The sequence below is a fragment of the Dromiciops gliroides genome, chromosome 4 (genome assembly GCF_019393635.1).
Source record: "Dromiciops gliroides isolate mDroGli1 chromosome 4, mDroGli1.pri, whole genome shotgun sequence".
Taxonomy (NCBI): Eukaryota; Metazoa; Chordata; class Mammalia; order Microbiotheria; family Microbiotheriidae; genus Dromiciops; species Dromiciops gliroides.
The window spans coordinates 220,600,487-220,624,236 of NC_057864.1; the positions used below are offsets into that span (position 1 = coordinate 220,600,487).

Sequence of the window (23,750 nt, forward strand, 5' to 3'; positions counted from 1 at the left end):
TGAACTCACGTACTCCTGAACCCAGGGCCGGTGCTTTACCACTGCGCCATCTAGCTGCCCCTGGAACATTATATTTCGAAGAGCAAAAGAACTAGGGTTGCATACAAGAAAAACTTATCCAGCAAAGTTGAGTATAATCCTGATAAGAACTTATTGGAAAATTTGATATAAAAGATCCAGAAGAAATATAAGGAAAACATTAACAACTAATTATATGGCACACATTAAGGTTAAACTGTTTACTTATTATATATATGAAAATGTTATCAATATTCTTAAAATTGTCATCATTACTAAGGTAGTTTGAAAAAGTGATTTTAAGGCCTTAGATCAAGGTTGTTGTCCTCTATCAGGGATATGAAGCTTCTGGCTATGAACATACAAATCAACTTTTTATGATTTTCATTTCCTTCATGTCATCAGTAACCCCAGGTACTTGGGCAAATCACTTCACCCAGTAACAAGATTGGCCTACATAAACTCCAATATCTTGTTGGGTCATTTTACAGTTATATCTAACTTTGTGACCCCATATGGGGTTTTCTTGGCAAAGTAGTTTGCCATTTCCTTCTTCAGATCCTTTTTTTTTTTTTGGTGAGGCAATTGGGGTTAAGTGACTTGCCCAGGGTCACACAGCTAATAAGTATCAAGTGTCTGAGGCTGGATTTGAACTCAGGTCCTCCTGACTCCACTGAGCCACCTAGCTGCCCCTCCTTCTCCAGATCATTTTACAGATGACAAAACTGAGACAAACAGGGTTAAGTGATTTGCCTGGGATTACATAGCTACTAAGCGTCTGAGGCTGGGTTTGAACTCAGGAATATAATTTTTCTGACTCTAGGTTCACCACTCTAACCACTGTGGCACCTAGCCATCCCTAGTTTTGATAATGTCCTATCAAACTCTAACTTGTGGGGGGCAACTAGGTGGTGCAGTGGATAAAGCACTGGTCCTGGATTCAGGAGGACCTGAGTTCAAATCCGGCCTCAGATACTTGACACTAACTGTGTGACCTTGGTCAAGTCACTTAACCCATATTGCCCACAAAACCCAAAAGCAAACACACACACACACACACACACAACAAACAAACAAACAAAAACCAAACACAACAAACTCTACTGTGATCTATAGTCAAGCCTGAACTAATGATAGCTACCACACCAGGAACTTAGTTAGATAGATGGTGTGACTCATCTTAGGATAACCTTCCTTAACTGGAAAGACTGCAGTAGACATGGACATAAGAAAATGTCTGGACCCAAATTCCTCTCATCAGAGGAACTCTCTAACTCAACCCAAGAAAGGAAGGAAAATCCCTAATGCGACAGCCCTGAAAAGAGTATCCCAAAACTAGAGCCAGTTTGACAACAGAAAGTGTCAGAAGGAGCATGGGTGGGAGGTGTGAGCAGAACCTTTCCATCTCCTTTTGGGAGCTTCCTCTTTCATTTAGGGTAGAAATGTGGGTGAGGACAGGAAAGGAGACATTTCCACAGGCCCCAGACCTCAAAATCATGCTCTTCCGGAGGTCAGGAGACATCCCTCACAGTTTCATAGTAGTCCTGATGATTTTCTTTAGCATGCTACAAGGAAAAGATCAGTAATGACATTTTGTTTTTGTTTTTGTTTTTTTGTGAGGCAATTGGGGTTAAGTGACTTGCCCAGGGTCACAAAGCTATTAGGTGTCAAGTGTCTGAGGTCAGATTTGAATTTAGGTCCTCCTGAATGCAGGGCCAGTGCTCTATCCACTGCGTCACCTAGCTGCCCCTCTCAGTAATAACATTTTAACCCGAAAATTTACTGAGTTAATTGTACATCCAGATGCAGAGAATGTATTTCTTTACGCAAATTTTCTAATCAACGTTTTTAGCATTTCACATTGAGATGAAAGGCATAGAGATGAGGTCTTTATCAAATTTCTGTGTGGCCTGAAACTGGAATGAAGAGCTAATACTAAATGATGGAACTGGAGTCTTCCTCATCCTCTATTTGTGGAGTTGATTTTCTAAACTCTTGTGTAAGACTACAGTGAATTAAGGAAGAACAATAAATGGAAAGTCTTAACCCACAAGTACAGGATGAGGAGATATGGCTAGTTCATTTGAAAGAGACCTAGAGCTATTAGGGGACTGTGAGCTCTGTATGAGTAAGCATTGTGATACAACAGTGAGAGAGGCTGCCTTAACAGAAGTATGATAGCCCTACATTAGAAAAAGCATTGTATGTGGGCTTATAGGTTGCCTTTTAGTTGTTTCAACCATGTCCGACTCTTCATGACCCCATTTGGGGTTTTCTTGGCAAAGATACTGGAGTAGTTTGTAATTTCCTACTCCTGTTCATTTTACATATGAGGAAACTGAAGCAAACAGGGTTAAATGACTTGCCTAGGGTCATACAGTTAGTAAATGTCCAAAGTTGGATTTAAATTTCGTGATTCCAGGCCCAAGGTTCTATCCACTGAGCCACCAACCTGCCTATTTGTAGGACCTATGTTCAAATCTGCCTTTTGCCTCGTACTTTGTGATCTTGGGCAAGTCACAAAACTTCTCTGGGCCTCTGTTTCCTTATCTGTGGAAGGAAAAGATTAGACTGGATCCCTTGCTAAAACCCACTCTGTCTCTGGTTTTATGATCTTCACATCATCTCTGGAGGATCACAACATTTTAAAAGGGACAATCAACCAAAATGCAATGATATTTGTATGTATATAATGATATAAGTATGATAAAAAGCCTGGAGACCAAGCCATCCAAAGACTAGTTGAAGGAACTGGTGATACTTAGTTAGGAGGAGAGAAGGAATAAGGGTTACCTGACAGCTACCTTCAAATATTTCCAGTGTGAATTCAACTCTAGGTCTGTTGACTTCCAGGCCAGTGTTCTTCTAGAACCCCACCCACCCACTTTTTCATGAAGAGGACAATACTTAACATTTTCTGAATTATGCTTGGCATACTATGGAGGCTTAGTTATACACAGCACCCAAATGCCAGTTACCGGGCCAGCAACCGTCCAATTACTACAACTGCAGGGAGGAAAGGGGCTGAGCGTCTGGGTCCCCTAATCCCTTTCCCCAAAAGCTTCACATTTCTGAGGACTTCCTGGGGAACATTGTCATCCCATTTCTAAGCCCCATCTCCTGCCTCCCCAGCCATGGATCAAACGGGTCTAGCCCCCAGCTCCCACTGGCTGGGTTCTCTCCCTTTTCTGAGGTACTGACACTGGCTCCAGGCAGAGTTCCAGGCTTCATTTGCATTGCAACCCAGATGGTTCACCACAGACTGGCTTCCCAGAACTGCTCTGCTCCCCTTCTGTTTATTCCCGACTGGCAGAGGAGTAGCAGTCGCTTCAGGGCAAATAGAAACTATTTCCAACCCAGCCCAGGACAGAGAAGGGTTTGTTGACTTAGGGTTAGAGTAGAGAATTGGTCATGAGCCAACCTTCCCCCCACAAAAATTCTGAACTTAGAAATGGGTCTAATCATGAGAGAAGAAGCTGTTACTCCCCCAGACACACACAACATACATTCTCTAGCATATACACAGATATTCTCCACCACCCCCCACATACCAAATAAGACTGACGCTCTCTCTCCACTATGAAGCCATCATCTCCCACCATTCAATCCCCCTTTAGTTTAGGGCTTCCCTTGTAAAGTTAAAAAGGATTAAGTCCTTAAGCATGAATCCTAGTGTCCATCCAATCTCCAAATCTACGCCCCAGAAGGATCACAGACTCAGAGAAATGTCATTGGGACCTGGGTCCGTGGGTTTGCTTTAATATTATTCCCCCTCCTGTCATTTTTTTTCTGGGAAATACCAGAGGTCAGCAAAGGCTTGGAATGCCAGGATGGAAAGAACTACTCAGCCACAGAGGAGACATCTGAGCCACCAACCTTTTTGTGAACATGGTAGCATCCTGCTTCAAAGACCTAAAAGGCAAGCCTTCTCCCCTACACTAAAAAGCTATCCTCCCTCCTCTAATTCTATACAACACTTTAGACCTTTCTGGAACAAGGAATAACGTGATAATAGTCAAATACAGTGGGTAAGAGGGAATGTGTGTGTGACACCCAGGGGACACTTTGTAGAAAGGAGCTATCTCTAGGCACTCAATGAGCATCGGCATACCCAACCCAAGCTCTACATTCATCTCTGAGCAGTTCCTAGAGCCTGAAGACATTTTTTCCCTCAGTCCTCAGTCTTTGGTTGGGGAGTAGGGGTGGGGTGGGGGGAGGAACAAGCATTTATCAAGTGCCTCTTTTGTGCCAGGCACTGTGCTAAGCACTTTACAAATATTATCTCACTTGTTTAGGCTGGTCCTCTGAAAGTGATCTTGTTTAGCAGATAAAGAACCTGACTGAGTTGGGGGCAGAGTCATATTGAATTCCAATTTTTTGACCCTCAGTATTTTCCACACTAAAACTATGTCCAAGGCATTGTGCTGAACACTAAATAAGGCTTTAAGATTGAGAATTGTAAGGGGGGGGGGCAGCTAGGTGGTGCAGTGGATAAAGCACCAGCCCTGGATTCAGGAGGACCTGAGTTCAAATCTGATCTCTGATCTCAGACACTTGACACTTAACTAGCTGTGTGACCCTGGGCAAGTCACTTAACCCTCATTGCCCTGGAAAAAAAAAAGGCAAAAAAAAAAAAGATTCAAGATTCAGAATTGTAGGGGGTATGTCTTCTAAATAGATGTCATCCCAGGTTTTTCTGAATAATGTTTTCCAGCAACTGCCATTGATGACATAATGCCAGTAGAGCCTTTCTTCAATTCCTCTTCCCAGGATACTTGGCTCCCCAAAATACTGGATTGGTCAGCTGAGCTAAGGAAGTGGTGTGAGATACAGAGAAAGAGGGGAAAAGAACCAAAGATAAAAAGACTAACATGGCTGTGTCCTTGGATGCACAAACCATGATCTCCTAAGTTCCAAGGTGGGGTAAAAAGTAAATTCCTGTATTTGGGAGGGGCTGGAGTAACAGGGTGGAACTTCAGTGAAACAATAAGTATTCATGTTCTATGTTCATCTCGTTAGAAATAAACACTTCATGCCAGGCACTGTACTAGGTGCTGGGCATGCAAATATGAAGACTATGACCATCCCTGCCTTCATCAAGCCCTCTGATAGGGGAGATAACATGTGCATACACAGATACATATAGCACATATAGACACATATATAGACGCACATGTCTATACAAATATGTTTGTACACATTGTATATAGATATGTGTATATATCTATATAAAAGTATACAAAATTCTATAAACTATATAAAAACACACACATGGCCTCAGACACTTGATACTTAGCAGCTGTGTGACCCTGGGGAAGTCACTTAACCTTCATTGCCCTGCCAAAAAATAATAAAAATAAAAAATAAAACACACACATACAGAAAGTAGTTAAATTCCAGGTAGTTTGGGAGAGAGGAGCTGAGTATTAAAGTGAGGCAGAAATAAGGAGTGCATTCTAGGCATGAAGGATGGTCAGTGTAAGGGCATAGATAGGATATGGATTTTTATGAATGAGGAACAGAGAGAAGTCCAGTTTTGCTGGATTGCAGAGTGAGGAAAGGGGAATAATGTTGAATGAAGCTGAAAACATAGTTTGGGGCAGGTTATAAAGGGCTTTGAAAGCTAAACAGGGTGGGGCAGCTAAGTGGTACAGTAGATAAAGCACCAGCCCTGCATTTGGGAGGACCTGAGTTCAAATCCAGCCTCAGACACTTGATACTTGCTAGCCTTGTGACCCTGGGCAAGTCAATTAACCCTCATTGCCTTGCGGGGGGGGGGGGGGGAGCTAAACAGAGGAATTTATGTTTAACCTAGAGATAATAGGGAAGCCAATGGAGCTGGTTGAGTAGAAGAATCACATGGCCAGATTTGCACTTAAGAAAAATTATTTTGCCAACAGTGTGTGGGATGGGCTGAAGTGGTGAGAGACTCAGGAGATCAATTAGGAGGTTGCTTCAATAATCGAGGTGAGAGGTGATGAGGGCCTGAGCAAAGGTGGTAGCTGTATGAACAGGTCAGAGGGGAGAGATGTAGAGAAGATAGAAATGGCTAGATATGACAAATGATTGGCTATAAGGGGTGAGGGAAAGTAAGGATTCCAATGTAATTACAAACGTGGCCAGCTAGACCTACAAACCTAGTGGGTCTGGTAGGTGGTGCTGTGGATTGAGCAATGGCCCTGAAGTTGAGAAGATAGGATATAAATCTGACTTCAGACAATTAGTATCTGTGTGACCCTGGGCAAGTCACTTAACCCCAATTGCCTTAAACATCCAAGCCATCTCTAATCATCCTGATAAAACATACTTAAATCCAATTCATTGCAAGTCATGATGTCTGTCATGGTCCTCTCTGAGAACAAAGGACAAACAACAACCCACCTAGATTCAGAACAGCTTCTCTCCCTTTCTTCTGATCAGCACTGTCTGAGCCAGAGAAGTCTAGAGCAACCCGAGTGACACTAACTTCCCTCATCACTCCCATGAGTGACTGAGAGCTATTTGTTACTCCCTCACATGAAGTATTGGGAAACAATGGAGTTTGTCAGGGCAAAGAGAAACTGCCTGGCTTCCTTTCTCGTGGCACAGAAGTAGTACAAGAAGTGAGAGACTCTGGATTTCGGCCTGCAGGTTGGGAATGACAATTTGGAGATAGAAGGGAAAGTGACAACTGTGCATTACTGTTTGCTGCTTCTCAATATTACCATGGTTTCTGCCCCCCCCCACAACAATTTAATTTAACTGTTTTTGCTTTATAGAAATATAAGATTTAAATTAGGGCAGCTAGGTGATGAAGTGGATAGATGACTAGGCCTAGAGTCAGAAAGACTCCTCTTCCTGAGTTCAAATCTGGCCTCAGACAGACATTAGCTGTATGATCCTGGGCAAGTCACGTAACCCTTTTTACTTCAGTGTCTCATCTGTAAAGTGAGCTAGAGAAGGAAATGTCAAATCACTCCAGTATCTTTGCCAACAAAATCCCAAATAGCATCACAAAGAGTCAGACTGAAATGACTAAAGAACAGGACTTAAGTTATTTTAATGACTAGCTGTAAACATGAGTCTCTGTTGGATGGGAACTGAACTAAGGGTTTACTGACCTTGAGTTTTGAATAGGAAACAGCCCTAGATAGACTGACTACTCATTGCACACTATTACCTATTACACACTATTTCTGAAACAACCTTATCAGGTAGTAGTATTATTATTTTTTTGTTTGTTTTTTGCGGGGCAATGGGGGTTAAGTGACTTGCCCGAGGTCACACAGCCAGTAAGTATCAAGTGTCTGAAGCCAGATTTGAACTCAGGTACTCCTGAATCCAGGGCCGGTGCTTTATCCACTGCGCCACCTAGCCGGCCCCATCAGGTAGTAGTATTATTGCAGTTATTATTGTCTCTCTTTTACATATTAAAAAAAGTAAATTTGATTCAACAAACACTAAATTCCTACTCTATGCAAGGCATTTAGCAATCCAAATACACAAAATTTGCCCAGAATAAATTTATACTCCAGAGCTCAGAAAGGTTCAGTGATACTTGCCCAGGGCCACACAGGTAGTTTCAGAGCCTGGATTGGATTTAAGATCCTTAGTGGAGTAGAACCAGTGCTCTCTCCACTACATCAGAATGTCACTCAAGGGTCAGAAGTAAAAAGGAGGGCAGCTAGGTGGCACAGTGGGTAGAACACCGGCCCTGGAGTCAGGAGTACCTGAGTTCAAATCTGGCCTCAGAAACTTAACACTTACTAGCTGTGTGACCCTGGGCAAGTCACTTAGCCCCAATTGCCTCACTAAAAAAAAAAAAAAAGAAGTAAAAAGGACCCCTTTCACTAATTAGGCTGGTTCTTCCCAAGGACAAAACATCAAAAGGCGGGGCCCTATGCTCCCCTTAAAATCAGCTGGACAAAACTCCAGAAAGAAAAGCCGCTGAGTAGAATTTTCAGACCTCCATTTACTGTTTCCTCCCTTGCCAAAATTCCAAAACGAAGTCTATTTCATAGGCCAAGTGACCGCTGTATCTCTGGGAGAGCCTCGGCCCCAACTTTCAGGAATGAATTAAGAGCATCTGCAGTCCCCAGAGACTATCCTGCTCTCTCTCTCTCTCTCTCTCTCTCTTTCTCTCTCTCTCTCTCTCTGGGGTAATGAGGGTTAAGTGACTTGCCCAGGATCACACCGCTAGTAAGTGTTTGCTTCTCTTTCTACAAGGACTTTCTCTTCTTTCCAGACAACTCGGGCTCCATACTTCCTAAGAACGAAGGTTTTATGTTCATCATAACAAGGTGCAAATGACACTCAGGTAATTGTCTACAACCAACAACCCATTCTCAAAGGATCAGAGATTTAGAGATGAAAGGGTCTTTAGATGTCACCGAGTCCAAAGCCCTCATTTTGCAGCCGAGGAAACCGAGACCTGGAGTTACTCAGAGACTCTCCCAATTTTACATAGGCAGTAATTGGTCAAACTGCGTTTTGAGCCCAGGTCATCCGATTCTAAATCTAGTACTCTTTCCAATGTATCATTCAATCTCTGGACTAGATAAATAGTTTTTCCCATCAGCAAAATAGGAAGTGCTGTCTCCCGGGGCTTGGGGGGGAGGAGTGCTTCCCAGCATCTGCAATAAACTACATTATGAGTAACTGAGAAACAAAAACTGCTCTGTGTGCCGTCCCCCTGTCATGAATGACTTTTTATCTTTATGACCAGGAAACTTTTTCCTGGAAACTAGATCCCAACTTCACAGAAAATCCGCAAAGGCAGCGATTAGAAAGACATAGATATCCCCTAAATTCCAAAGGATAGAGAAATAACTGGGTGGAGAAGAACCAGGGGTCAGAGGAGCTAGATTTTGTTATTATTGTTGTTAGCACATCACCCTCCCTATAAGCTCCCAGCAATCAAAAGGCCTTTGTCCAAAAAAGCTGAACCAAGCAGCCCTTCTTTGTGTGATTATAGCTACAGATTGGTGCCTGAAGGGGGATCTCAAGATCTCTTGGGCAGCAGCTCTCACCTACCCTGCTTCTTTCCTTTCCCCCTTTTCTGTCTTCCCTGGAGGTGCTGTTATGGCAAGATCAGTAGATAGATTCAAGCATCCTGGCCATGCCACCCAGCAAAGATTATTATCAATCCAGTTCATCTCCCTGCCACATACATATGTTCCCCTCTTCCATTCCCTCACCCAAACCCATAACTGAGGGCTGAAATAACTTAAAAAGAAATCAGGCTATAAGCAACTTTTAAAAAATTGTTTCTTATTATGAATTTAATAACTATCAATAAACTTGGACAATTCAATATACAAAGATCAAAGAAGGTTGTCTCTAAAACCATGGACCTCTGCTATATAGTTTGTTTTTAAAATGTACATTTAATATTATGATATTAAAATTGCCCTCTTTGCATCCAATTCTTCTTCTTCACCCCCACCCCTCCGCCCGGGGCAATGAGGGTTAAGTGACTTGCCCAGGGTCACACAGCTAGTAAGTGTCAAGTATCTGAGGCTGGATTTGAACTCAGGTCCTCCTGAATCCAGGGCCAGTACTCTATCCACTACACCACCAAGCTGTCCCCCTTTGCATCCCCTTCTGAACTTTTTTCTGTGCCTTTTTTTTTTTTTTAGACAATGGGGGTTAAGTGACTTGCCCACGGTCACACAGCTAGTAAATGTCAAGTGTGAGGCCGGATTTGAACTCAGGTACTCCTGAATCCAGGGCCAGTGCTTTAATCACTGCGCCATCTAGCTGCCCCCTCTGTGCCTTTTAAAAATGTTTTATTGATGCATCATTTTTTTTCATCTCTATCACTATCCCCTAAATTATACACCCCTCCCCCAATAGAAACATTCTCTTGTAACAAGTATAGTTAGGCAAAACAGCTCCACACCTTGGCCATATTGTAAAATGTGTGCCTCATTCTGCACCTCTGATCCATCACCTCTTTGCCAAGAAGTGGGTGGCATAATATTGTTTGACTTCTAGTGCTTGCCAAGTTAGAGACTGCTGAGAGAAGACTCTCCTTGGTGAGATCATTCTTTCTCTCCTTGGTTGACTTGAGGGTTTTATTCTTCTCCCAAATGAAAAGCTTCTCTAACATTGTGTATTATTTAACCCATCCTAACCTATATAACTTCCCCAACTTCCATTTATGATTTATTTTGATAAATGGGTTTATTCAATATCCTTTTTGTGATGGTTTTTTTTAAATGTAACCAATATTGGATGGGATGAAGTGATACCAGTGATAACTAGTGATAACAGGCTAATTATTATTCTCATTTTGAAAGTGATCAGGTAAAGTGGTATATATCCTGGATCATGACAATGTAATTTTACCCCTAGACCTATGTATGTATGCAATGTGATTATATACATTTAATTTTAGCCTAATATCCCTCTTGGAGGTAGGCAAGTAATTAGCAAATGCCTGGCCATGGCCCTCCTCCTTCTTTCAAAGGCAGAAATCAGATATAAATGAACTCTGAAAGAAAAAAAATCCCTAGGAGCAGATGGATTTACAAGTGAATTCAATGAAACATGCAAAGAAAAATTAATCCTGATATTAAACTATTTGCAAAAATAGGAAAAGAAAAACTCTATAACACAAATATGGTTCTGATACCTAAACCTGGGAAAAAATAAAGGAAAGAAAACTATGGACCAATATTCCAAATGAACATAAATGTAAAAATATTAAATACAATATTTTCAAGGAGGCTACAAAAGCAAATTTTAAACATTATACACTATTACCAGGCTAGATTTATTCCAGGAGTGTAAAGTTGGTTCAATAGAAGGAAAATTTAAAAAATACTGGACCGTATTAATAGCAAAAATGTTTTTAAAACCATTTGATTATATCAACATGTGCTTTTTTTTTTTTGGTGAGGCAATTGGGGTTAAGTGACTTGCCCAGGGTCACACAGCTAGTAAGTGTCAAGTGTCTGATGTCGGATTTGAACTCAGGTCCTCCTGACTCCAGGGCTGGTGCTCTAGCCACTACACCACCTAGCTGCCCCTTCAACATGTGATTTTTTTTTTGTGAGGCAATTGGGATTAAGTGACTTGCCCAGGGTCACACAGCTAGTAAGTGTCTGATGCCAGATTTGAACTCAGGTCTTCCTGAATCCAGGGCCAGTGCTCTATCCACTGCACCACCTAGCTGCCCCTCAACATGTGTGGGTTTGTTTTTTTAGTGAGGCAATTGGGGTTAAGTGACTTGCCCAAGGTCACACAGCTAGTGTTAAGTGTCTGAGGCCGGATTTGAACTCAGGTCCTCCTGACTCCAGGGCTGGTGCTCTATCCACTGTGCCACCTAGCTGCCCCAACATGTGCTTTTAAAAAAAGTTTTTGACAAAATCCAATACCCATTCCTTTTATTAACATTAAAATTCATAGAAAATGTGGAACTTTCTTTAATATAGTAAGTAACTATCTAAAACCAAGAGCCAACATAATGTGAAATAATTTTACCCATTCTTCTTTCTTCTCCTTTCCCTCCCCTTGATGTAGACTTCTTTTTCCATTATTATAGAGTCATCAAGATATAAAGTATGTTATATTTGAAAGAAAATCTGTGTATAATAGACAACTGGAGTTTTGTTTATAATCTTCTGTTAGAGTATATCTATTGAAATGCCTGTTTTTTTGTTAACTATTAAGAAAAAAAAACCTAGTAAGTGTTAAGAGTCAGAATTTGACTCTAACTTTAAGGTTAGTCCTTTCCTTTAAGTCCCTAGTAAGGGTAGAAGAGAGGAAAGAAAAGGCTTACTCAAGACTAATGGAAAATTACAACTGAACACAATCTCAGCTTTTGGGGTCCAGCACTGTTATCTGGCTTTATTCATATATTTCTATCTCATCAACACCTGCCATAATATATTAGAAATATGGCCTGGGAACTGGACAATACTGGACAATAAGTCAGCAGATATGGTTCCTGATCTTTGGGAGTCAACAATTTAAGAACAACTGAGTTCTCTCTGAATTTCCATGGCTATTGTTTTGTTTGTTTAAGAAGGATTGCAAAAGGTGTCATTTGTTTGAAAATTACAGGGAGCAATACTGGTACTAAGACTATACCCCCAAAGGGAACAAAAACAGGGGAAAAGGACCCTTATGTAAAAAAAAATTAGAGTAGATGTTTTTGAAGTGGCAAAGAGCTAGAAATTAACAGGGTGTTCATCAATTGGGGAATTTTTAAACAAATTCTATGGATGTAATATAATTTTATTAAATAAACTCTGATTTTATTGAATAAACTCTAATCGAATAGACTTGTATAAAATGATACAAAATGAAGTGCTCAGAACCAGGAGAACAATTTATATAATTGTGTAAAGAAAAACAACTTTGAAAGATCTAAGAATTCTTATCAACACAATGACCAGCTATAATGGATTGATTGAAGATTGATTGAAGATTGCTACCCATCTCCTGACAAAGATGATACACGCAAGGTGAAAAAGGAGACATGTATTTTTTGATATGGCCAATGTGAAGATATATTTTGCTTGACTATGCATATTTGTTCCAAGGATATTATTTTGGTTCTCAGCTTTTCTCTTAAGCTCAGTGCCAGCACCCACTACTATAGCCATATTCCAGAAACAAGATGGTGAAGGTCAGTCAGTGGATTTGGCCATATTGGGTGCCAGGTGACTAGGGTTGCATTCACCTTAGGCATAGTGGATGTGGTAGCCATTAGTGACCCTTTCAATGACCTCAACTACATTGTTTATATGTTCCAATATGATTCTACCCATGGAAAGTTCAAGGGCACTGTAAAGGCTGAGAATGGAAAGTTGATAATTTTTTTTTTTTTGCAGGGCAATGAGGGTTAAGTGATTTGCCCAGAGTCACACAGCTAGTAAGTGTCAAGTGTCTGAGGCTAGATTTGAACTCAGGTCCTCCTGAATCCAGGGCCAGTGCTTTATCCACTGAGCCACCTAACTGCTCCAGAAAGCTGATGATTAATGGAAAAGTCATTACCAATCTTCCAGGAGTGGGATCCCACCAATATTAGTGGAGATGCTGGAGCCAAATATGTCAGAATCCACTTATCTTCAACACCATGGAAAAGATTGAGGATCACTTGAAGGGTAGAGCTAAGCTGTTCATTATCTCTGCCCCTTCTGCTTATTATGTTTGTGATAGGACTAAACATGAGAAATAGGATAATTTCCCTTAAGGCTGTCAATAATGCCTCTCATACTACCAAATGCTTGGCACCCCTGGCCATGGTCATTCATGACAACCTTGGTATTGGAGAAGGCCTCATGATCCTAGTTCATGACTTTCCTCCTCCCCAGAAGACTACTGACCCCTCTGACAAGTTGTAGTGTAATGGGCATGGATTTGCCCAGAATATCATTCCTGCTTCTACTGGTGCTGCTAAGACTGTAAACAAGGTCATAGGGAATGGAAGGCTCACAGGGCTGACTTTCCATGGTCCTCCTCCCAATATATCTTTTGTGGATCTGATCTATTGCCTGGAGAAACCTGCCAAATATGATGATATCAAGAAAGTGATGAAGCAATATCAGAGGGACTACACAGGAGCACAGATAGTATCCTGTGGCTTCAACAGTGACATCCACTCTTCTATCTTCAATACTGGCACTGGTATTTCCCAGTATGACAATGAGTATAGTTATAGCATGGAAGCAGCCAGGTCACTCAGTGGATAGAGCATTGGGCCTTGAGTCAGGAAGACCTGAGTTCAGATCTGACTTTAGACACTTACTACCTGTGTGACCCTGGGCAAGCTTCTGTTTGCCTTAATTCACTGGAGAAGGAAATAACAAACCATTCTAGTATCTTTGCGAAGAAAACCCCATGGATAGCATTTGGGTGACAAAGAGTCAGACACAACTGAAAAACAAGAAGTAGACCCCATGGTCTATATAACCTCCAAGGAGTAAAGTAGAAAGCCATGGATCTTCATCCCCAACCAAAAGAGGAGTTCTACCACTGGGGAGCCCACATCCCTAACCTATTTCCCTATAATGATGATCCCATGCCTGTTCACAGTCCTTGCTCCAAAGCATCCCTGCAGTAGGGCAGAGAAGCAGAGTCTTTTGTTGTGTATCATCAATAAAACCACCATATTTAGTGTAAAAAACCACAAACAAACAAACAAAAAGACACACCAAGGGGGTTGCTTTACTTTTTATGAAGGGGCGAGAGACCTAGAGATATGATTATCCTATCTTCTCCAAAGAAAGAAAGAATGAAAAAGAATGTCACTGAGGCTTTTTATAATGCACAGAAGAGAACAGAAAGAAGACCAAAGGGAAACATGGATAGCAGGACAGCTTTGAAAATTACATGTTAAATTTATCTTAGAGTGCCCCAGTGAGATTTCAGTAAAAGCTGAAGGTCTTCAAGGGCTAAAAGTCAGAGATATTGAAAAGTAAAGGGGAAAGCCTTCAGATGCCTAGAGATAACAAATCAATTTAGACTCTGAGGTAGTCAAAGGGAGGAAAGAAGCTTCTCCTTGTCCCAAACTAAAGGGTCTTTGCTCTGGCTAAGAAGATTTCGTAGCATTCCAGGTGAAAAGAGACTGGAACTAAAAAAAAAAAAGTATTTCGGGGCAGTTAGGTGACATAGTGGATAGAGCACCGGCCCTGGAATCAGGAGTACCTGAGTTCAAATCCAGCCTCAGACACTTAACACTTACTAGCTGTGTGACCCTGGGCAAGTCACTTAACCCCAATTGCCTCACTAAAAAAAAAAATAGAAAGAAAGAAAGAAAAGAGACTGGAACAGTATGGGAATAGAGTAGTGTATTGTCCAGTACAGCCAGTGCTTTAAGGTGGAGACCTGCTTATTGGTATATTTGGAGATGGCCACACCCCTGCAATGGAATCCACTTTTTCTTTTTCCTATAGTCTGGGTTTATTTATAAAAGAAGGAAGGAAGAAAGGAAGGAAGGAAGGAAGGAAGGAAGGAAGGAAGGAAGGAAGGAAGGAAGGAAGGAAGGAAGGAAGGAAGGAAGGAAGGGAGCAAGGGGGAGAAGGGAGGAAGAAGAGAAAGAAACAAAAGGAAGGAGGAAGAAAGTTCCAAGGAACTCCTCAAATTTAAATGGGGAGGGAGCAGCTAGGTGGCACAGTGGATAAAGCACCGGCCCTGGATTCAGAAGGACCTGAGTTCAAATCCGGCCTCAGACACTTGACACTTACTAGCTGTGTGACCCTGGGCAAGTCACTTAACCCTCATTGCCCTGAAAAAAAAATTTAAACGGGGAAGACTATGCAAACAACAGCTACACTATACTATACTATATTATACTATACTATACTAATGCATAAAGTTTAAAAAGTAGATAATCATAACTAGAATGGGGAGATAGATTGTTAAAGGCCTGTCATAGAAAGGAGGACTTGTACTGCAGAAAATGATGTGAGATGAGGAGGGAGAGTATTCCAGGCATGAGGGATAGCTAGTGAAAATGCCCTGAGTTGGAATTGGGAGTGACTTGTCCAAGGAAGAGCAAGAAGGTCAATATCACTGGATGCTCCAGTATGTGGAGGGGAGGGGTTCAAAAACACTGCAAAGGTAGGAAGGAGTCAAATTGTGAAGTAGGGGCGGCTAGGTGATGCAGGGGATAGAGCACTGGTCCTGGAGTCAGAAAGATGTCAGTTCAAATCTGTTCTCAGACAGTACTACGTGTGGGACCCTGGGTAAGTCACTTAACCCCAATGTCCAGAGAGAGAGAGAGAGAGAACCAAACAGTGAGGTTCTGAGCTTGGGTGACCAGAAGATGGTGGTGCCCTCCACAATAGTAGGTTAGTTTGGAATGGGTTGGGGCGGGGGGGAACCTGCCTTTGACAACTCTTCTGCTGGAATTGGGGGTGTTGTACTGACTTGAAGTGTTAGCCTAGAGTAGTCTGATTCTTTCAGCCAATCATATTTTCTATGTGGAGTCATCCTCTCTTTATCCAATGATGAAAGTATTTCACCCTTCCCAAACAGATTAAGGACTTATTTGAGCCTCCTTCAAGACCTTCAATTGACTGATTCAATCCTGCTGCCTGGGTCTTCTACAGTTACATAAATTGGGGTGGAAACTTTGACCTTCTTGCATTCTTCTTCTGTTTTACTTTGTATATAGAAATGCCCATTGTATTTTGTGCTTGTAAAGTTCAAGGGAGGAAAATTATAGGGAGTTGGTAAATCCCTACTTTACCTCCTAAAAGTTCTTTTGAGAATTCATTGTTTATATCCTTTGACTACTTATATATTGAGGAATGACTTTTGTTTTATAAAAATCTTTATGGGGGCAGCTAGGTGGCACAGTGGATAAAGCACCAGCCCTGGATTCAAGAGGACCTGACTTCAAATCTAACCTCAGACACTTGACACTTACTAGCTGTGTGACCCTGGGCAAGTCACTTAACCTTCATTGCCCAGCCAAAAAAAAATCTTTATATCAAAATGTTCTTATAAGGGTTTGTATATATGTATAGATATTATATTACATATGCACACATGTGTTAATTATATATCTTGGCTATCTTGACAGTGAAATTTGATATTAATTTTTTTCCATTTGACCCCTCCTCTCTTATCCTAATTGCATTAATTTTGTTCATTCAGAAGTTCTTCAGTTTCATGTAACTCAAGTTATCTATTTTATCTTTGTAATCACCTCTATCTTTTGTTTTGCCAATGAATATATTAAGGAGAACAGTATACATAATAACAACAATATTGTAAATACAAGCAATTTGGAGAGAACTCTGATAAAATAACTGAGATTCCAAAGCATTTATGGTAAACCATGATCCCCACTTCTTAATAGAGAGGGGATGGACTCAGAGTACAGATTAAGACTTTTTTTTTTTAACATGACCAGTGTAGGAAGTTGTTTTGTTTTAAACAGTACATGTTTATCACAGAGTTGGGTTTTTTTCCCCTTTCAGAGAGAGTTGGAAAAGAAGGTGGATTTTAATTTGAAAATAATTTAATTAAAAAATAAAGGAAGGAAAAAATAAAGGAAGAATGAGCATGTCAAGTGAAAAAATTTAAAAATAAAGGTTCATCAGTAGGAAAAGTTTCTGTGTGAAAAATAAGTACATTTACAAAAAAATAATATTTGACACTGTCCCTCATTGTATCTTCCCGAATATTGAATTCTGGACATCTTGCTTATCTTGGCTAGTTTAAGGCAAGGCTTTGAGCTAATTCAGCCTGTATCCACATGAGGAAGGCTGAAAAAAAAATTCTATTTACTTTTTTTTTTTTTTTTGGTAAAGAGCATTGGAGTTGGAGTCCAAGAACCTGGGTTCAATCCTGTCTCTGCTTCTTACTAATTGTGTGATTTGGGGCAGTTTGGTTAATAATAATTAGTACTAACAATAGCAACTAGCATTTCTATGGCACTTACCATCTGCCAGGTGCTTTACAAATATTAAACTCATTTGATCCTCAAAACAACCCTTGGAGCTAGGTGCTATTATCCTCATTTATATAGGTGAGGAAATTGAGGCAAAGTTATGTGACTTGCTCGAAGTCACACAACTAATTAAGTGTCTGAGGCTGGATTTGAACGCAGGCCTTCCTGACTCCAGGCCCAGTACTCTATCCACTGTGCCATCCAGCCACTTACTTTACCTCTGTAAGTATCAGTTTCCCCATTTGTAAGACAGAATAGATGTTTTTACCAACTCTAAATCCCATGAATTTCTATTAACCTAATTATTTCTGGAAAAGTATTTGGTTCAGATTATCCAGATTATTTTCAGGAGTGTGTATAAATTAGACTACCCTTTAAAAGCAATGGGCATTTTATTTGGTGGTCTGTGGGGTAAACTAAACTTTTTTAAGCAGGGGAGGAGAGGAGGGTGATTGAAAAACTCTTGAAAGTTGCTTTGAGAGAAAGTCGTCCCACCCAATCTTAGGTCAGATTCCAATTTCGGCTGTTCTAGTCTGAGCTGCCAGGGTAACCCCTAGATCTTCCCACCTCCAGGTTTGGAAGATTTCTTTTCTGGGCAGGTCTTGGCTTCAAAGGGCTGCCCAAGCCAATGCTCTACTTATAGAGACCACAGGACGCCCTCTAGTGGACAGTGTGGAATGGGGGGTGGGGAGGACTTTCGCCCGGGACTGGCAGCTCCAACCACAGTCCATGGAGTTCGGGAGAGAGGAATCCATCCCAGGCAGCGTAATCACAGAAAAGGTGAGCGTGGGGAGAGAAGGGTCCTTAGGCTATTGCTAAGTGAACAGAAACAGTAGGGATGAAAGATGGGGCGATCTAGGACTCCTCTAGTCTGGTCTACATAGTCAAGGGGCGGGGGGCGAAGATCGCATAGCATGTGTGTGAAAGAGAGTTGTGCACTCGATACGGAAAAGTGACTGAAAAGAAAATTGAAGAAAGATGGAGTGATCTAGAGCTCCTGCCTCAGTGTAGTTTTACACAGTTCGGGGTGAGGGCAGAGAGCAGCGTGGTATGTGAGTGGAGAGGGGTGCAGGGGACACGAATAAGTGACTGAAAAGATGGGGCGAGCTAGGATTTCTGCCCCAGTCTAGTCTACACAGTTTGTGGTTGGGGGTGGGGGGGAGAGGGCAGTATAGGATGTGCACGGGGAGAGAAGGGGGCAGAAGACACAGACAATGACTTGAAGAGAGCATAAAAGAAAGATGGGGCAAGCTAGGGCTCCTACCCCAGTCTACTCTACGAAGCCCCAGAGACACGCGCTCCCAGCTTCACCTTTGGGAAGCACGCGTGATTTAATTTATTACTAAACTTGGAAATGAACCCTTTCTCTTCCCTCCCGAGGATCTGTGGTTTGAAGGGTTTCTCCCCTTTCCGGGCAGCCCCCCGAGGGTGGGCGGGGAGGGGCGGGATGGGGCACTCGGAGAAGCTAGTCGCTCAGCTTAGCTATGTCCCCCAGAAAACCTCTGTCTCGTTTGCCTGAGCCAGCACAAACGGAGTAGGGGGCTATCCACCCGGAGTTAAGAGGAAAGAGAACGGGAGAGCCAAGGAAATCACCCCTGCGCTCTTCCACAGCAGCCCAGACTGAATCAACAGCGCCTCACGCCTTTGCCAGAAACTCACCTTCTTAGAAGGGGGAAGGAAAAAAAAAGTGTGAATGAGAAGTTACTGGAGGAGACGCGGCTGGAGGAGGGGCCCTCATACCAGGAACGGGCTGGATGGTCTGGCTCCGTGCCCTGGGTTTTCTCTGTTGTCTCTGTCTCTGTCCTATTGCGTGTCTCTGTCTCTGTCTTTCCCCTCCCTCCCTCGCTTCCTCCCTCCCTTTTCTCTCGCAGTCTCTGACTAAACGTTACAAGAAGACGTTCAGTTCAATTCCAGGAATAGGGAGGGCGGGGCTCTTCGGCCCAAGCCGTATAATAGCCCAGCCGCTGCCTCCCCCAGTGGCATTTACTCTGGACTTCTCCGCCTTGCTCATTACAGCCCGCTGCCCTGCGCGCCCGTGCCGCCCTGACTCACAGACACACGCAGCCAGCCAGACAGGCTGGCCAGCCCGGGGGAGACAGACGCTCCCAGCCCAAAGCACCCAGCCAACTGTGTCTCCCCCACTTATTCCCGGACTCGGGAGGCGAAGCTTGAGGGAGAACAGGAGGGGGAACCGGGAAGGGAAGCCAAAAAAGACACGCGTGGAACCCCTGTGTGGACTTTACGGTTCCCTACATTTGGCCACAACGCTGGCCACATCTGGCGGGCTTGCTAAGGACCTCGCACGGTTGCAGGCAGTACCGGAGATACATACGGCCTAAAATCCGAAGACTTCTTTCGAATTGGACTAGGTAAGAAAGTGGGGGTGCAGTTTGGGGGCTTCTAGGGGGCTTTCTTCGACGTTCCTTTCTCTTTCCCGGAGTCCATTTAGAAGCCAGTTCCCAGTGGAAGATGGGGCGATGTAAGGGGGTGGGATGGGGTAGGCGAAGAGATTTGGACAGGGGTTTAGGAGCTTCCTCCGCACCTCCCCCCCCCAGACCTATGAATACAAAAGCGGGGGCGGGGGGGCTCTAGTTTTCACCTCCAGGACTAAAGCAACCCTGCTCTGGAAAAATGCCCGTTTTCTCGCTATACCCCCCCCTCCCCCGGTACCGGACATCCAGGCGCCCAGCGCGTCAGGGTGGGGGGACAGTAAGGGGGACGGGAAGGGAGCATTTCCCCAGACTACCCACCCTGCCTCAGCCCCATTCTCCACCCCACCCCCCATTGGACACGTTTGTTGAAAGCCAACTTGTGCACAGGAGTTTGCAAATGACTCCCTTCATGGTCCCCTTTTCCTCCCTCTCCGCCCCCACCCCCCAGCTGGGAGTTCGGGAAAGGGCTGGCAGAGCACCCACCACGCGCTGGCACCGGGTTAGACAGGCAGTGCTGGGGGCGGGGGATGGGTGGAGCTGTGGGAGTCTTCTCCCATTTGCCTGCCCCTACCTCGGGCTGACCCCAAAGCCCGGTAGGTTGAAGGTAAGCAGTCCCCTAGTGACTGCTGGGGGGGTGGGGGGTGGAATATGACGAAATAGGACCCCATCTCCTAGCTCTGACACCTAGGCAGCCTCGGTTGTGTTTTGGGACGGGACGATGTGGCATTCTACATCTCACTGCTCCTTCTCTCCCTTCTCAGGCTCCGGGGATGTGGTAGCAGCCGGTGCACCTGGGGGGAGCAGCCAAAGGATCGGGAGGAGTAGCAGCAGCAGCCTCTATTGCTGCCGCCGCGGCCACCACCGAGCAGATCCAAGCTGGCTCCTTGCGCCATGGTAACCCACAGCAAGTTCCCCGCCACCGGGATGAACCGCCCCCTGGACACCAGCCTGCGCCTCAAGACCTTCAGCTCCAAGAGCGAATACCAGCTGGTGGTGAACGCTGTGCGAAAATTGCAGGAGAGCGGCTTTTACTGGAGTGCGGTGACCGGTGGAGAGGCCAACTTGCTGCTAAGCGCTGAGCCCGCGGGCACCTTCCTCATCCGAGACAGCTCGGATCAGCGCCACTTCTTCACTCTCAGCGTCAAAACCCAGGCCGGGACAAAGAACCTGCGAATCCAGTGCGAGGGCGGGAGTTTCTCCCTGCAAAGTGATCCCCGGAGCACCCAGCCGGTGCCCCGCTTTGACTGTGTGCTCAAACTGGTACATCACTACATGCCCCCCACCTCTTCCTCCTCCTCCTCCTCCTCCACTTCCTCTGCAGCCTCTCCCTCGTCCTCCTTGCAGGATCAGATGCTCCCTCAGCCCCTCTCTGGGGCACCTCCTAAACGAACCTATTACATTTACTCTGGGGGAGAGAAGATCCCCTTGGTGCTCAGTCGACCCCTTTCCTCCAACGTGGCCAGCCTGCAGCACCTCTGTCGGAAGACGGTCAATGGACACCTGGACTCCTATGAGAAAGTTACCCAACTCCCTGGGCCCATCAGGGAATTCCTGGACCAGTACGATGCCCCTCTTTAAAAGGGGATGGATAGTGGACTTCTGCCTTCACCCTACCAAAATATGCAGGGAAGGGGGTTGGCCCCTCCATCCCCTGTGGCACATAGTATAAGCACAAGGGATACAACCAGATTGGAGAGTCCCTTTTTCTCCTATTCAGAGCAGAGCCAGGGAGTCCAGAGGCCCTGCTCTCTGACTCCCCCCCCCTCCAACCCCCTTCCCTCTCCTGTATGGGTGCAGGCTGGTCTTGAGTGTTTGAGGGGAAAGTGGCAACAAGTCATCTCCCTTCCCCCTCTCCAGTTTCTGGAGGAGCCACCGGGCCTTGTAGGACAATTCAGAAGAAGAAAAAAAGAAAATTTCGATTCTTCTTCCTTTCCTTCCCTCTCCCTCCCTGGGAAAGCTGGGGGACTGAAGGAGCTTTGAACTGATGTTAGCTACTGGTGAATGTCCCAACTTTCCTAGGGGCTTGTTTGCAGTTTGATTTGGTTTAAAACGGCCTGAAACCTGAGCTGGTGTCAGGGGCTGGAAGAAGAGGAAAAGAGGCCCCCTGGAATGGGCCTACGGGCTAGCCAAGAAAAGTATCTGATTCTTAATGCAAATAGCTTCCCCACCCCCATTCCCAGCCTCAGGTGAGGAGGGTGCTGGGGGAGGGGGATAAGGAAAGGGGCCTACGATCAGCCTGAAGAAGCTGACTCTTTCATTTAATTATCTCCTCACTTCTACTGGCGCCTTTCCCTCTCCTTCCCCCTTAAACCCCCAATTACCGGGAAACACCCAAGCCTAGATTCCAGCTTGCTGGAGAAAGCCAACATAACCTCTCCTGTTTTAAGGGGGGGGGGTATTGGCATTTGGAAAGGGAAAGGGGGGGGATGGCTGTCTGGTCTGGTGGTAGGGTTGGTCCACTGAAGGAGGTGGTTTTTCTTAGTCTCCTTTTCTCATATTGTACCTTGTATCACCTCTCTGTAGGGGGTGGGCTGCCTCTTGCCCCAAAGCCCAGAAAAAGTAACTTCATGTTTTCCCTCCTTTGTTTGGAAGGGGATTGCCTTAAAACTCTCCCTGTCCCATGGATAGGGGCTGGCACATTAGAGTAACTAACACTTTGCTGATAATGGGTCCACCAGTCCCAACCTAAAGCAGTTAAGTGACTTGCCCAAGATCAAAGAGCCGGGGGAGTATCTCAGTGTTGTAGCATCCATGGATTCCTCCTATGGGATATGGGGGGAGGAGTATAGGAGATTCATGTGTTCTAAAAGACCTCTAGAAGAATAACTTATGTTATTCTGAAGTGTTCCCTAGTCCATCTGGGGATGCTCAGACTGCCCCCCCACCTTGGGTGTCTTTTACAGCAGATCCTACTCCTGCTGCCTCTTGGATTCCTGGGTGTCTCTCCCCATCCCCCACACCCCAGGCTTCTCTAATCAGGAGTTCTCTAGCCTCTCCGAAGGCATGAATAGCAAGGGAGGTCAAAGGAGGGGTGAGAGCCGGAGCACTCCCTAAGTGCACTGCTCTGAGAAAGCACTGATCAGTCACCTTACTTGGAATGTAGCAACAAAGAAATTATCTGGAACTTTTTTTTTAATGGAAAACAAAACACACATGTTTTCTGTGTCAGGTGTTTGGCTGGATGAGGCAGTTGTGTGTTGGGTGTTTTTTTTTTTTCTGGTTAAAAATGTTTACAAATCTGCCTCAATCACTCTGTCTTTTATAAAGATTCCACCCTGTGCCCTGCCCTCCCCCCACCCTCCTTCCTTTGAGGCTGATAAGAAGATGCTTGAAGAACCCAACTGAATACAAATTCAAGTCAAACTTTGCACATATTTATATTTATATTCAGAAAAATACATTTCAGTAATTTATAATAAAGAGCACTATTTTTTAATGAAAACTTCACTGGAGGCTTGGTATTTTCTTCCTCTCTCGAGCACACCTACAATCTATGACAACAGAAAGGTCAGTGAATGGGGCTGGCATGGCAGTAGAAGGCCACTACCCAGCAGTCCCCAATAACACTTGGGTCTGGAGTGTCTGGATCCTGCTCTCAGGCGCATCTTCTCACTTGCAAAGAGAAGACAACTTTTCTTACTTGTTAGTAAAGGAAGGAGGTCATTCCTGCCAAGCTGATTTAGATAGCACCAAAATATGTATAACAGAAGCTAAAGGAGAGCTTCATAGAGAGTGCAGGGAGCTGAGGCGGGGTGGAATCCAGAAACTAGGCCTAGCTGGGAGGTGTTTTGAGAAAGCAGGAATAACTGATGCCAAGTAGAGAAAGTCCCTCCACATTAGTGGTCCAAAAGAGATGGCACCAAGTCCCTAAAATGTTTGAAATATTTGAGAAATACAAATTTTCAAGG

At 44.1% G+C, this 23,750-nt stretch overlaps 1 protein-coding gene across 1 annotated transcript; it reads left to right on the forward strand.

Moving 5' to 3' along the window:
• The first annotated feature begins 19,404 nt into the window (after positions 1-19,404).
• On the forward strand, positions 19,405-23,284 carry SOCS3 (suppressor of cytokine signaling 3). The gene is made up of 2 exons (XM_044000116.1): positions 19,405-19,779; positions 20,604-23,284. The coding sequence occupies exon 2, from the start codon at positions 20,734-20,736 to the stop codon at positions 21,418-21,420; it is 687 nt and encodes a 228-aa protein (XP_043856051.1). The 5' UTR covers positions 19,405-19,779; positions 20,604-20,733; the 3' UTR covers positions 21,421-23,284.
• The last annotated feature ends 466 nt before the right edge of the window (positions 23,285-23,750 follow it).